Source organism: Oncorhynchus keta, chromosome 5 (genome assembly GCF_023373465.1).
Source record: "Oncorhynchus keta strain PuntledgeMale-10-30-2019 chromosome 5, Oket_V2, whole genome shotgun sequence".
NCBI classification, from domain to species: Eukaryota; Metazoa; Chordata; class Actinopteri; order Salmoniformes; family Salmonidae; genus Oncorhynchus; species Oncorhynchus keta.
Window position 1 is genome coordinate 7,051,288 of NC_068425.1, and position 14,692 is coordinate 7,065,979.

The 14,692-nt window shown below is 42.7% G+C and overlaps 1 protein-coding gene across 1 annotated transcript in view; it reads left to right on the forward strand.

Annotated features, from left to right (window-relative positions):
- LOC118384406 (integrin alpha-3-like) overlaps window positions 1-14,692 on the forward strand; it is a 35,183-nt gene that overhangs the window by 12,895 nt on the left and 7,596 nt on the right. The window contains exons 2-11 of the mRNA XM_035770907.2: window positions 10,285-10,412; window positions 10,649-10,740; window positions 10,969-11,212; window positions 11,512-11,607; window positions 11,943-12,174; window positions 12,376-12,569; window positions 13,268-13,356; window positions 13,500-13,636; window positions 13,810-13,887; window positions 14,041-14,108. Of these exons, the coding sequence (XP_035626800.1) occupies window positions 10,285-10,412; window positions 10,649-10,740; window positions 10,969-11,212; window positions 11,512-11,607; window positions 11,943-12,174; window positions 12,376-12,569; window positions 13,268-13,356; window positions 13,500-13,636; window positions 13,810-13,887; window positions 14,041-14,108 (1,358 nt within the window). The remainder of the gene's footprint in view (window positions 1-10,284; window positions 10,413-10,648; window positions 10,741-10,968; window positions 11,213-11,511; window positions 11,608-11,942; window positions 12,175-12,375; window positions 12,570-13,267; window positions 13,357-13,499; window positions 13,637-13,809; window positions 13,888-14,040; window positions 14,109-14,692) is intronic.

Sequence of the window (14,692 nt, forward strand, 5' to 3'; positions counted from 1 at the left end):
GTTGCTAATGAGAGGCAGATGCATGTTAAAGGGACAGTTCACCTGTTTTTAAATTCACATGTATTATTTCCAGCACCATACCAGTGTCTACCTTCCAATATGGGGATAAAAAGTGCCCCTTTAATGCTCTGTGGGGGAACTGGACAGATTCGAAACATCACTCCAGGAAGCACCTGTCAAGTTAGGCTTCCGGCCCAAACTGCACCCTGGTCAAAAGTAGTGCGCTATATATAGGGAATAGGGTGCCATTTGGGACTTATTATAGCAACTCAAGAGGATGGACATGGGCTCCGGCTCTGAGTGTTATAGGAAGCAGACATTTCGTGGTCGGTTTTGCTGTATCAACCAGAACAGACAGAAAGGGACATAACTCATTGAAATGTCTGACCTTGTTTGACTGTCTGCTGTGGGAGTAAAGATTCTTCACGTTCTCCCTGTTTCAAAGGCTCCTTTTTCATGGCCTCGGTGGTCGCGTTCACTGTATCAACCTCAACAGAGAGAACGGGAGATGGTAAGTCATACAGTTGGCTGATGTTGCTTGACTAGTAGGCAATATGTCTACTGTCAGGGGGAAATATTCCAGGTTGCCTTTACAAAAAGGGATTTCTAACCTCAGGGGTCAAAATAATGGTTAAATAAAAAAAGATTCTTGACATTCTCCCTTTACAGAGAGGCTCCCGAGTCCTCCAGTTTGTCGGTTCCTAAATTCAAGGGGAAATTGGATCTGGCGAGTCCTCCCGAGCTTTCTTTCCAACATGACATAACTGAACGTGAGAGACACACCGCCCCCTTATTACGAAACCCAGGTGGGGAGTTCAAAGGTTGTATTTGGCATGCCATGTTTTATTCCAGACTTCCACAGCAGTCAAAACGTTTACACACTCCCTTCCACTTCCACCACTGTCGGTGTCGCGGACATAAAAAGGTTCCGGTGGAGGAGTAATGTGACCCCCGGAAACTTTTTAAGTCAAGGAAACCTTTATACCCACACTCTCAGCCCTCTTGTCCTGCAGACAAATCACCCATTTCCTTCATAGTAACCCATTCTTTCCGGTCTTGGCTGTATTCTGTAACAGACCTGGGTACTATTTGAAATCGTTTCAAATACTTTAGCTGTACTTCATTGAGCTTGCCCCTTTGCCATGGAAACAATAGAAAAGTCCCTAAATTGCAAATCCCTTCCATATGGCTCTCCAGGAAGACTTACGTAAAAGCACTCTCAAGTAATCAATAGATTTCAAATAGTATTTGAACCCAGATCTGGACTGTAATAGGGTATCCTGTCCTGTCCCACAGCACCATGACAATGACTTCCCCATATGGTGGTTGAAAGAATTAAAACGTTTTTAAATTTTTTTTTTAGCTCATGTTACTTTGGTGGACTGTTAATCAGATACCGGGATGTGGTTTTTGTAGAGGTCTCTTTGTGCTCCTATATCACACCTGGTCTGTACTTCTGTGCTCGCTGTTATTGTCTACTCATTATTAGGCCTATTCATTGTATTCGCGTATGGTGTGATGATCGTTTCATCGATTCATCCGTTCAAACGTAGCCTACAGTATGCTAAGATTTAAATCATGATTTATTTCTGAGCATCGGACAATTCATCGTGTCCTGTCTTTGCGTGAAGTCTAGTCTTGACAGTCCACTCCAGTGTTTCTCTGTTTCTCTGGACAATAGCCAAGTCCAGGGTCGGGTTAGCTGACACTTTGATGTGATAAATTCCAGACGGTCAACACAAGGGGCAGAGTTAGTGGAGTTACTTCCATGAACACTGCTGTACCTGCTGTTGATTTTGACAGCTCTGTGAGAGACCTGAGCTACTTCACACCATGCGATTTAGTCACCATGTGGCTTGTTGATTTTGTGCACTCAAGATACCTAGCTATGACGTTTTGATTTACCGTCATCTGAGGAGAGACTGATTTCATCATTGTTTTAATACTATGAATTACAGGATAATACAATGATAACACAAGTATGTACTATTATTTAGTCCCCCCCCCCCCAATTCTGTCTCCTTCCATGCCTTGAGGTAAAAACAGCCAACTAGTGATTCATCATGTTTACAGGTTCATCAGACACCACCTATAGATCTGACAGACTAAACATGCTTATTTAAAAAGTCACTTAAAACAACAAGGTAAGGGGTCAGGTCATTAATGGTCTTTATTGTTAGATAGTATTTAAAATGACCTTAGGGCTAAAACATCCTTGGCATCTACATTTCTAGGGATTTCTCTTTGTGTGTGAGTGTGTGGATCATGACAGACAGACAGAGGCATATAGTCAGGTTAATGGTTCTGACCGGGAGTAGTATTTGTTTTCAAGAGAGTCGATTCCGACACCAGGTAATTCCACATAATGAATGAGATATACACGTCTGGCTTGTGTTTCACTCTGGACTCCAGCCGCGTCTGCTGTCCGACTTGATTTAGTCTGTCTATTAGTTAACACACGGGTTCTGAAGACGCCTCGGCTGGTTTAGGCCTCTGCTTTCCGTGGCTGCTCGATACTGTAACCTAATCACGCATCTTGTCTCTTTTTCCTCCCTGTTTGCTTTTTGGTACCCGTGCATGCGAAGTCGCTGAATAAACAGACAAAGGAGTATTGCATGTAATGTGAATGATTACTGTTTTAAATGTTTTAATAAACGTACACTTGGAAAGTATACTTCTTTCTTATTTATTTTTTTGTGCGTGTGAAAAATGTACTGTTGTTTCTTTGTATGAATCAAGTACGTTTTAATTTTTTTTTTTTGGGGGGGGGGGCACGGATTCTCTCTCTGTATTGCCTCAAAATATCAACACGTCCGTCTTCAAAGCATACCCTGTTCATCCAACATCATTTGGATGAGGCTTGATTTAGCTTGATGGCAAAACGGGCAGAAGACCTCGTCTTGTCCTTGATGGCTGTGCGACACACTGTGTTGCTGGAAACACCGCTGTGTGCTTCCTGTGTACGTGAGGGTCTGCGAAAGCTACAGCAGCGATTCCTCTGAAGTTCGGACTGATGTCATTTTCACTGCCACTTAACTTTCCATTCCCCTCCCGTGATGTGATGGGTGTGTGGTATCTCTGTTCTGTTTGCGGAGACCAAACTGGACATGACATGTCATCGTGTTTTTACTTCAACGTTTGCGACTGCAGCACTCTGTGTTCCTTTTGGTATATCCCTAATAAAAATTTGATGTGCATTTTTGATTACTTTCTAATACGTACATTTACATTCTTTAAGAATCTCTGTGAGGGTCAAGATATAATTCTTTATTCATGTGGGAAGCCATGTAAACCAGTTGCTGTTTTTAGATGTTTTTTTCTCCTTCTGTGAAACAGATTGATCTTGATCTCGTGTCTTCAACCGTGTTGCTCTGTGCAGGAAACACTGAATACACTGGAATGCCTAAAGAAGCCAATCCTGTTGATTGTGCTGAATGTCTTTAGATGTGACCCTACACGTTGACAGAAAGGTGCTATGTTTAGTCTCATGTGGATGCATTCGTGCCAGGGGACAATATGGTGATCAGCCTTCCGTGTTGTCTCTCTCTACGGGCAGTTTCACTTCCTTCTCTCTGTCAGGCCTAGCTGTCGCCCGACGACCGTGCAGCAGGTTCCCGGAGCTTATCGCCATGGTGATCTTATATTGCATTGTGTATTCAGGCCACCCTCATGTTGCCAGTTGTTTAGCTACACTTTCAAAGCCAGGGCCTCAGTTTTCTCCCTCACAGGAAATATATATAACCCATGCCTTTTTCCCCAAAAGCCATGTTTGAAAAGACCAGGTCACATAAGTTAGCGAATGCTAGTGCTAACATTTTGTTGACAACTTAGTTATCGGACTACTCTGTGAGAGAGGTGACACAACAGCCATGTTGATGATACAGTACATTACCATCCATCAATCTTGGACATTCACTATTTCACAGCAAACTGACCAAGCGTTAAATCGTCAAGTCCATTCTAAATACTTCATCCACCTGGCTATAGTCCTGGTATTCACCACAGAATAAAGTAAAACAAGTTCCAGTATGTCCTAGGAGGTCATCGGCCACATCCTGTCTCAGGTGTCGTGGTCTGTTGTACTGTGTGTGCCAGGGCACTGGGCCAGTATGGGAGAGGAAATGACTCACTCTACCAGCTAGCTACATTATTCCTTTTTGCAATGCTTCCTCTGTTCTCTCTATTACTTATTAAACCACTAGTTCTCTTGATTTCCAAGAAGTGGGTTGCTCAATTTTAGGAGCAGCTTTGGAAAGGTGTGGTGGAATTTTCAGTGGACTACTCACCAAGATGGCCTGCCCAGCCACTAAGAGGTCTAACCCCTGTCTCAGTCCTTTGGATTTAGGGGTTTTGTGAGAGGATTATTCAAAATTGAGATTCCAGTGTAAAATCACTTATTGGGAAGATGGCAGAAGTTCTTCATCACCCTCTGACCTTTACAGGTCGACTTTGCTTCCAGTCACACGACATTGAGAGTTCATTGAAGTGAGTCGTGCGCTACAAAGTGAAGTGCATTCAGACCCAGCAGAGACTTATGCCTTAAGAAACACCACCCCTATAAAAAGCGAAGCGGTAGGGCATGCCTTTTCACGATATCTCGTGTTCATGTAGATATCTTAGTCATTTAGTTACTCTACTTTGCCAACTCTTCCCCACTGAGCATTGTCATTGGTGACCTTTGTACAGTATGGGATGGTTAGGACTAGGAGGTGTGTGTGTTTGTGTGCACAGTGGGTCTACAGTACGTGTGTTTACACATAGCCTGACTATGAACTGTGCCATATCTTCCCCTTTATCCCTGACGTCCCACCTCATCGCTGAAGGATTTGGCTTGAGATTCAGAGATAAGGTGAATAAGTGATTGTGACGTGTCTTAGCACGAGTTCCCATGCAGCCGATGCAACTCCATCGGAGACCTTTATGCCTCTCTCGTTTCAGTCGCCCACAGCGTTGCCCGCGGTAGCACAAGTGAATCGCTGTTTCTATTGCACGAATGAGTGTGTTTGCTTAAGGGGTTTGGTAATGTGTCTTTTGTTAACTGCTCACGACAATGGCATCGTTAAAACGGTTAGGCTGTGCGAATGACAGGAATTGAGCACCTTTTGGCTTTCCGTCTTTTCAAACAAGACTCGTGTTGTTGTTTTTACCCAACCCACGAAGGCTCAATCATTCCCACGATAACAGCCACTGACTTGAGTAGGTTTAAATCCGGTGTACTCAAATAGTAGAATGTTGACAAGAGTTCTACTTAAACAATTGTAAATTAAACTCAATCAGAATTGAACCAGAGAATTCAGATGACCCCCTATACTGTGTATCACAGGGCATTTGCTAAGAGCAAAGGTGAAACACATAAGCACATAAAACAAATACTTGGAAGTGAAGACAAAAACATCCCAAACACGGATGATATCCTAATAATCCAAGCAAGCAGAGCAGCCTGTCCAAGCGTGCAATATCATATAGCAGGGAAGAAGACAGGCTGCCTGCCTATGTAATTGCGTACAAGGTATGTTCGGTGGGCAATTGGGCGTAACCCTTATGGGAAGAAACACATGATTTCACATGTGAATCCATTTGGTTTTGGAACACTTCACATGCGATGATGATATGTCACATAACCTTTCACATGTGGATTTAAACAGATACCCTGCAAACAAGAAGGTGCTGGGATGTCACAAAGTAGCCACAGTGTTTTCCACTTACATATGGCTACATTATGTATGTTTATTTATATAGTAATTATTACTCAACACCTGGGATTTGAACTCTCAACTTCTTGCTTCACATCATTCTGATCTTCCTGCTATGCCACTATGTCTGTGTCAGTGACTGATTGCTCCTGTATTCATACACTTTGGACTTTGTATAATACACCCAAGAAAAGCTATTACATTTATCATAGTGATTCAGGAGTAATACGCCCCTAGACAACTATACAGAAAACCCTTGAAATGCTAAGATAAGTGAATGAAATCAATGATGAGAGAATAGTAAGATGAACTGATAACTAAAATAGCAGTGCAGATGACACTCTTTCTCCAAGTGCAAAGATATGTTATAAGTAATGAATGTGTACTAGCAGCAGAAAGATCACTGTAATCTAGAGGTTGTGAGTTTAAATCCCACATGAGGTCATATTGAAAGGTCAGTACTAAGTGATCATGTAAAATGCAATCATATTGTCACTGATTAAAGATTTGTACATCTTTTTTTCTAACACATTTAACCGAACAGCGTATCACCTACCTTAAAACACTGATACCATCTCATAACTTCCCTTACTCAAAAAAAGGGACATTTCACATGCGAAATAACTGTTTTCACATATTGAGCTGAAATGTTCAACAAGAGACACGTGAGTTCAGCTGTTCGGATGTGAAACTATATGTTCACATGTATTCAATATACATTGAGAGAAAAACACATTCCTAATATTGAGTTTCACCTCCTTTTGCCCTTAAGAACTGCCTCAATTTGTTGGGGCATGGACTCTACAAGGTGTCGAAAGCGTTCCACAGGGGTGCTGGCCCAAGTTGACTCCAATTCTTCCTACAGTTGTGTCAAGTTGACTGGATGTCCTTTGTGTGGTGGACCATTCTTGATACACACGGGAAACTGTTGAGCGTGGAAAAACCCTGCAGTGTTGCCGTTCTTGACACAATCCTGGCACCTACTACCATACCCTGTTCAAAGGCACTTTAAATCTTTTGTCTTGCCAATTCACCCTCTGAAGAACACACATACACAATCCATGTCTCAACTGTCTCCTTGGCTTCAAAATCCTTCTTTAACCTGTCTCCTCCCCTTCATCTACACTGATACACGTGGATTTAACAAGTGCCATCAACAAGGGATCATTGCTTTCAGCTGGATTCACCTGCTGTTCCTAATGTTTAATGCACTCAGTGTAGAGATCACATGTTGAATGTTGACACCACCTTTTCATCTGTGAGGAGAATAACAGGTTTTCACCGTACATGTGAATTGTAGATTCACATGTGGAATTAGCATTCACACACGAAAAACTTTCACAGGTGAAAATCAAACTTGCACTTTCATTTCGTAAAAATACTTTCACGAGAAAATCTAACTCTCACATGTGGAATTGCATTTTGATGTGAAAAATGTTCAAATGTTGTCCGTTTCATGGTATCACATGTTGAAATGTTGCATCCCCGTGTTGTCACATTTGTTTCAAATGAGATCATGTTTTCACATGTTGCTCAAATGTTTTCACATGTTGCTTTTACATGTTGCCACGTGATCACATTAACTTCACATAAGATGACATGAGAAATTCATTTTTTTTCTCTCCATAGAGAAGACACATCAGGGCTTGATTAGCTTTAACATCATGTGCTCTATTCAGGCCTGGGTTCAAATAATATTTGAAATCCTTTCAAATACTTTATCTGTGCTCGATTGTGCTTGCCTGGCTCAATAAACCAATAGATTATTTAAAAAAAACACAAACCCAGACCTTCAGGCACTCAATGCAGGCTCAAGCAAACACTCAAAGTATTTGAAGGACACTTTCTTCTGTTATGTCTTACAGTACAGTGAGAATGCAGAGCACGCCGGCATGGGCACCATTAGCTTGTGTGCTGGTAGTGTTGCATTCCTTCCTAGTAACCCCTGCTACCTGTATGACATACGCCAGCTGCCAGTACTGGAGCTCCATTTGCTAAAGGAGCGGGAGAGCACTCCCAGGCCAGATGTCAGATGAGTGGAACAATTACCTTGTGTTTGTTACACAAGTAGGCACGTAAGCGCACACATAAGCACACAAAACACACACAAACACACACACTGATCAGTAGTGATCCTCCTCTACTCTCTGGTATGTGTATATCTGCTCCTTCTCTCCAGTGGGCCAGTGGCATTTGTGATAACATTATCGGTGTAACTAGACAGCCTGATTGGTGGAAGTCAGTAAATGTCCTCCCTATTATCTGTCATCGCCTTGGTGATGACTGGCATTTATTCCACTTGACTGATGAGCTCTGAACATTTATGTCTGCCAGGGTCTAGATACTGCAGTCAAAGCTGAAATATCTGTCTCTGTAGCTACAAATGCACCGATCTTCTTAACCCAGAGGAGCTCTCACTTGACACTTTTCCCTTTTTCTGGATTCCTTATAGAATCATTGCGCGCCACAGTCGTGTCTTTACTATAATGCATTCTTGTTATGAATGAATATTGCGTGGAATTGCTTGCTGTTTCTTTCTCCAATGTCCCATCCACATCCCAAGCAACGTGTTGGACGTGTTGGAGAGAAAGAGAGGGAGAGAGAAAGAGAGAAAGGAATGATGAATTAAAGGAGAAGAGACTGATTGACTTGGCTTGTTTGGATGCTGTCTTGTCCTTGTATGCCACTGCTCACTCACCCTTTACGTGACACGCTCATTTCCTCGTTCCTGGTCGGGCAAACCTGATTTAGTCACATGACACAACCCAACCCGCGTCCTGGGTGAGGGGAGGGGGGCTCAATTAAATTAGACCCCCCCCAAACTGGATGAGACCGCTCGGAGGGACGGATGGGATGAGAAAGGTGCCCTTCAGTTCAGAACTCCTCACTGGTCCTCCCTGTCTTCCGTCTGTCATTGTCTGGCTGTCGTCTCTCATTGCTCTCTCCCTCCTCCCCAGTCTCTCCTCTGTTTACTCGTTCTACCTCTCTCCAGTCTGACTTCTCTGTGTCTGACCTCTCCCCGACTCCTCCTCATCAGTACTCACCTCATTGCGGTGTGTACAGCATATCAACGAGAAAGAGAGCGAGAGAGGGGAAAATATACACATCCTGGCTTGGCTGCCTGCCTCTCTATTTCACTGGGGCAGTCATCTGTGTTACATCTATTATCTTTTATTGAAGCAAGGGAGGACAGCTCAAATTCTTTGGTTATTACACCTTTTAATCCAAATACATACATTTGACTCTCTGTCTAAAGGAAACAAGACATGTTGAATTACTACTCTCTGTATGGTGAAATAACCCTGATCAGATTGCCAATTAGGTGGCGGTTATCAATGGATCAGTGGATAGGCATTGTTAACATGGTATCATCAATGGTGTAGTGGATATACTCTAATTTTGCTAACATTTTCCCGAACGACCCGCCCTGGCGAAGTGAAGTCGCCCTCTGAGAAACAGTGACATATACTCCGAATGACCTAAAATGATGAATCCCATATTGGTCTTTCAAAGTCAGGACAGGCCAAGATGTACTGTGCAAGTAGTCTAACAGTAGGCCTACTATTGAAATAGATAAACGAGGATGTCAACTGAGTCAGAAATTCACAGGTTTCGGATTATTCCCGATTTCTTTCAGGTTTTTAGCTCTCAAAGTAAAAAAAAAAAATGTAATAAAAAAAAATACATAATAATAATTGGAAGTTGTAAATCAACAACAAGGCTTAAACCACATCAGGAGACCACTTTTGAGTTGTAGTTTCCCTTTCATTCAAGTGTGCAGGCACTTAGCACTGTTATTTGGTTAGCAGTGTTTCTGTAGCAGACACGAGGTGGAGTTTGCTAAACAAATGGCCACGGGATTGATGCAAATGATCATGATATCATTCTGCCAGGTAGGCAGAGGCTACTTTAGCATTTCATTGAGAAGGTTTTTTGGGAAAGCCTTTCCATCTACCAGAAGACAGTTAGGCCTATCATTAGCATCTCAATATGTTTCCTGTTCCTTCTTCGTTTCGAAACCTGGATGTTATACTTCATATTATGAGGCATGTCTTACCGTGCTTCAAAGTAGCCAAGCCAAAATATGACCACAGAAATGTCGAGGGGAACATTTCAGAAACCTCGTATGCGCTCTCCTGTTTTATAGGCCTATTTTTTCAAATCAACTTTCCTTCATGTGTTTAGCAGCCAAAGGCATTATCCTAGTCATAGTAGCAACCCATAATAGTTGTTGTATCTTTAGATCTCTAATGGTGTGCACATTGCTTTGCTTAAAATTTGGAGAAATAATGGTTAATTAGCATTTTAACCAAAATATTCTGATCTGTTAAATCAGCCTCATTCATTGATACCTCGAGTAAACTACTTGTGGGGATTAAGAAGGCAGGTTACACAATGCCCACTGAAAAAAACTGTGTATACGTTGGATGCTTGCGTATACCTGCCACTACACCACCGGGTACCATCTGATCTCCTGCAGACATGCATGTGGTGCCCTGTTGTCAGTGAGTTTAACATACTGTACCATAGATGGCTAATCTTGGGGTTGAAATGTAAACGCAGATTTGTTTTGTCTTGTTCGGATCCACAGACTCCTTGTTGGAGCACCCAAGGAGAAGGCAGAGTCTGGCGTGAAGGCCAATGAAACAGGAGATGTGTATACCTGCCCTGTAAACGTTGCCCAATCCGATTGCACCAGGATGAACCTGATTGGCTCAGGTAGACATTGTGTTTTTGCTGTTGTTGCTCAGAGTTGCTAATTCTGCTTTTCAAAAATGTAAGGAAATATTATAGTACATCTGGACTAAGAATAGATACTGATTGTTCCACAAAGGTACTATCCATTTAGAATGGCACAGAGGAAATGTTAATATAAAATCATGTCTTATTGTTGTATTGTTATGAAACCCAAAGCACAGTGATGGTGAGTGGTGTGATATACTGTGACCTTTCAGACCCTGACCTCATTGAGGGTGAGGACAGGGTGGAGGATATGTGGCTGGGGGTAACCGTGGCCAGCCAAAGACAGCCAGGGGGGCGAATTCTGGTGAGTAACTTCTCGTCTGCTTATTAAAGCTTCATTGGTTCAAGAGGCCATCAGTCAATCCTCTGGTGACCCTCCAGACCAGCAACTCTCCTTTCTGAGTTATTGATATGAATGATTATCTCTGGCAACTTTACTGTATCATACTACTTGATTAAATGGCCAAGTATTGAATGACCAAGACAAAGAGGATCACATCTGATTCTCTCTCTCCTTCTCTCTCTCTCTCAGACCTGTGGCCATCGCTTTGTGAAGTTACATGGCGTATTGAAGCTGCGTCAGATGATTGGGAAGTGTTATATCCGTGGTAACGACCTGAACTATAACGAAACAGACATGCACTGGCAGAACCCTGATCAGGTGTGCAGCCACACTAAAGACATCACAGGGGAAGTCATGTGCAACATGGGCATCTCTGCTGCCATCACTGACACAGAGGTCATCGTGGGCGCCCCTGGCAGCTTTGAGTGGCAAGGTAGGGATAGATTTGTTTGAGACTGCAAAAAAATACATCCCACAGGGACAATATGGTCAGTAAGGTTAAGTACAGTCATGACCAAAATGATTGTCACCCTCGATAAAGGACGAGCAAAAAGAAAACTGTATAAAAATACTTTATCAAGGGTGCCAATAATTATGGTCATGACTGTATGTTAGCCTGGTCTGTGTGTGCGGCATGTCAACACATATTGTCATGCTAATCGGGTCAGTTTTTGGTGGTTGTTTCATATTATGTTCTAAAATGTCCAGTGTGTTGTTCTGCTTCTATTTCAGGCAATGTTCATGTCTCCTGGATGAATCCAAATGTCATCTATGACACCAAGAGAAGCAGCTTCCCCAACTTTGGTAATCGACGGCACATTTACATAGGTACTTTTTATTTTATCTCGCTTTACCCAGGAAACGTCTATATACAGATTTGAATCGAACGGGTTTTTAGAGTTAACAGTGAACATGGTGTGTGCGTTTCCTGTTGTCAGTTAACCTATGTTGTTAGTACGTCAGTATGTAGCAGTTAGAACAGAGTGGCTGCATGGCCAGATTTTCTAGATGCCTCTTCCCGATAGCTAAACAGCCGTACCTTCTGCGCATGTGCAAGATTCTCTACTTTACGAACAATTTCTTAAGATTAAGATCAGATCACGTAAGTTAGACATGGTATTTTTTTTAAAAGTTAGTAATAGTATGTTGTTGTTCTTTTCCAGGCTACTCGGTGGCAGAGGGCCGAGGCCTCCTCAGCCAGAGCCAGGACACAGTGGTGACAGGGGCTCCTAAGGATAACAAGGATGACGCCAAAGGCTCGGTCATTCTGACTGTGAAGAAGTCGTCGACGTCAGGGGACGGGGACCAGCTGAAACCCTACCTCACCCTGAGAGGCGAGCAGATGGGCTCATACTTTGGGAACTCCCTAGCCGTGGCAGACCTCAACAATGATGGGTAGAGTATGGATTATAACTTTGTCTTACTTACTCCTCTTAATCCCCACGGGACATAAGTAACATGTTTTAAATCATTAATCTAGCTTATTTTGGAATTAATTTAACTGCAATATCAATTTTTCCTGAATTGATTTAATTGAAATACTATTGGTTGAACCCTGTCAATGAAACAACACTCTTTGTTTACACATTTTCGTAGTTGGATGGATCTGATCGTCGGAGCCCCGTTCTATTTTGATCGGAAGAAGGAGCTTGGTGGAGCGGTGTACGTCTATATGAACGAGAACGGCTCCTTCCGGCAGAACTCCAGCATCATACTCCGAGGCCCTAGAGACTCTGCGTTTGGAATGGCTGTGGCTGCCATTGGAGATGTCAACCAAGATGGCTTTCAAGGTGAAACATTTTAATAAACCAACATTTTCTCACACTCATAAAGAACCTAGGATCGAAAGTCATTAAAGCCGTGGTGTAAGCAGGATAAACACCTCCGTTCTGTACATTAACTTGGAAAAATGAACCTCGCTGCGTCATCCACATTTCCAAGGTAAAGCACAGAACTTCGGCGTTTATCCCCTGACATAAGAAAGAGAGTTCCAAACCTCACTGCCAATAACAGCTAGTTTTCACTTTCCCCCTCCCCACTCAGGCCACACCTAGACAGTCCCTAGCAAAATGAAAAACAATCACAGTAAGGTACTTAACTGTTACCCAGAAAATAATTTGATATTGAGATAAAAACGGCTGCATTGGACCTTTTAATCTCTCAGAAAATAGAGTAGAGTATTTAAGAATAAGCTACATGTATCATTTTACAGCATTGCTGTCCTGAACACTATACAGTAGATCACCATAATGTCTATGACACTGGTATTATAAATCTATCATGTGCCTTTCTGACATGAATCAAAGCAGTTTGAATGGGATTTTGACAACATTTCACTCTCACCAAGTATTGGCTCAGTGCTGAGTGCTGACATTGACTTAAATGGATAGAACATTCCTGACCCTCAGTGATGGAACAAGGCTTTTGAAGACCTTTGTTGGAGACACAAGAGCCTATAATTTCTCTCTCTCCCCCTCCCTCTCTTCAGATTTTGCGGTGGGCGCTCCGTTCCATGGAACAGGCAGGGTGTTCATCTGGACAGGCAGCGCTGAGGGCATCTCTCTGGAGCCCAGTCAGGTATGGAAACACACCCTTAGAAACAGAATCTACGGGTAAATTCATCCTATGGGGCTCGTGGTGAGGAGAGCTGCAGAGCTGAACAGATGAGGAGCGATTTCTGTTGCAACATCTGGTTGTAGTATTGACCTCCCTCTCCTCAGGTGATTGAGGGGGAGGATATAGCTGGAGGTGGGTTCAAGACATTTGGCTACTCCATCAACGGGGGGCTAGATGTGGATGAGAACCGCTACCCCGACATGGTGGTCGGCTCACTGGACGACCGCGTAGCCTTACTGAGGTAGCTAATCACAACAAGGATCTGTTGATGCATTTAGACGTATGTTGTGTTTTCGTCCATCTCAGTTCTCATCCTTCGAACCAGACATATTGTTTAATGCACAGCAAATCTATTGTATCAACCATAAATCCCTAATGTATGGTATATGTTCATGTTGTTATCTATTTGATCAGGGCCCGCCCAGTCATTCACCTCATTAAAACTCTTGAAGTGACGCCAGGGATTGTGGACCCTAAAGACTGTGACAACTGGTAAGATTTTGTTTGGTATAATTGTATTTGGACATAATGATCTCTTTTCAATGCTTGAGGATACTCAATGTTTCAGCAATAGTGATTAAACCCATGTTATGACCCTGAATAGGGAATCCCTGACCATTTGAGTATGTTTTTCTGTGTTTGCAGTGTGGAGGTGGAGGTCTGTTTCAACTACACACTGAGCACTGGGGACAAGGACTTCAGGAAGAACGTCAGTGAGTGTGGTTATGTTACAACATTGTTATTAGATGACCACTGCTCTAACACTAACACTGCTATTTTAGTGTTGATCAGTCATTCAAGTGACCTCATGACAAGATTGCCAACATGTATGAATGTCATTTCCGGAGCTAATGGAATTCAATTTAGCCCATTTAATTACATTTGGTTCAATTGATTTAAATTCAATACAGTTTATTTATCCCCAAGGTACAATTGCAAGCCGAGGATGCATCGCGTTAACATGAGCCCTACAGGGCAATTGTGACTGTTGGTTTCATTTGTGCCTAGCTATTAACTAATTGGTGAAAGTGATTGATTGGCAAGACAGTCCAGCCAATTAGCGCAGGTTGTTCATCAAAAGGGGGAGGGTGTAAATTAGCAAGACATTGTTGGAGTTCGCCTGGCATTTTCCCATACCCCATGTGGACGGAGTTGGCTCATTTTAGACCATTCTCCACCCACCTGGGACACCGGGCCATGCAAAACAAACTCCGCCATTGTTGCCCTTGAACCTATGAGCTTGTCAAGAAACACACACATAACATCTCTAAAAATACGTTTTTTATGACATCACTGG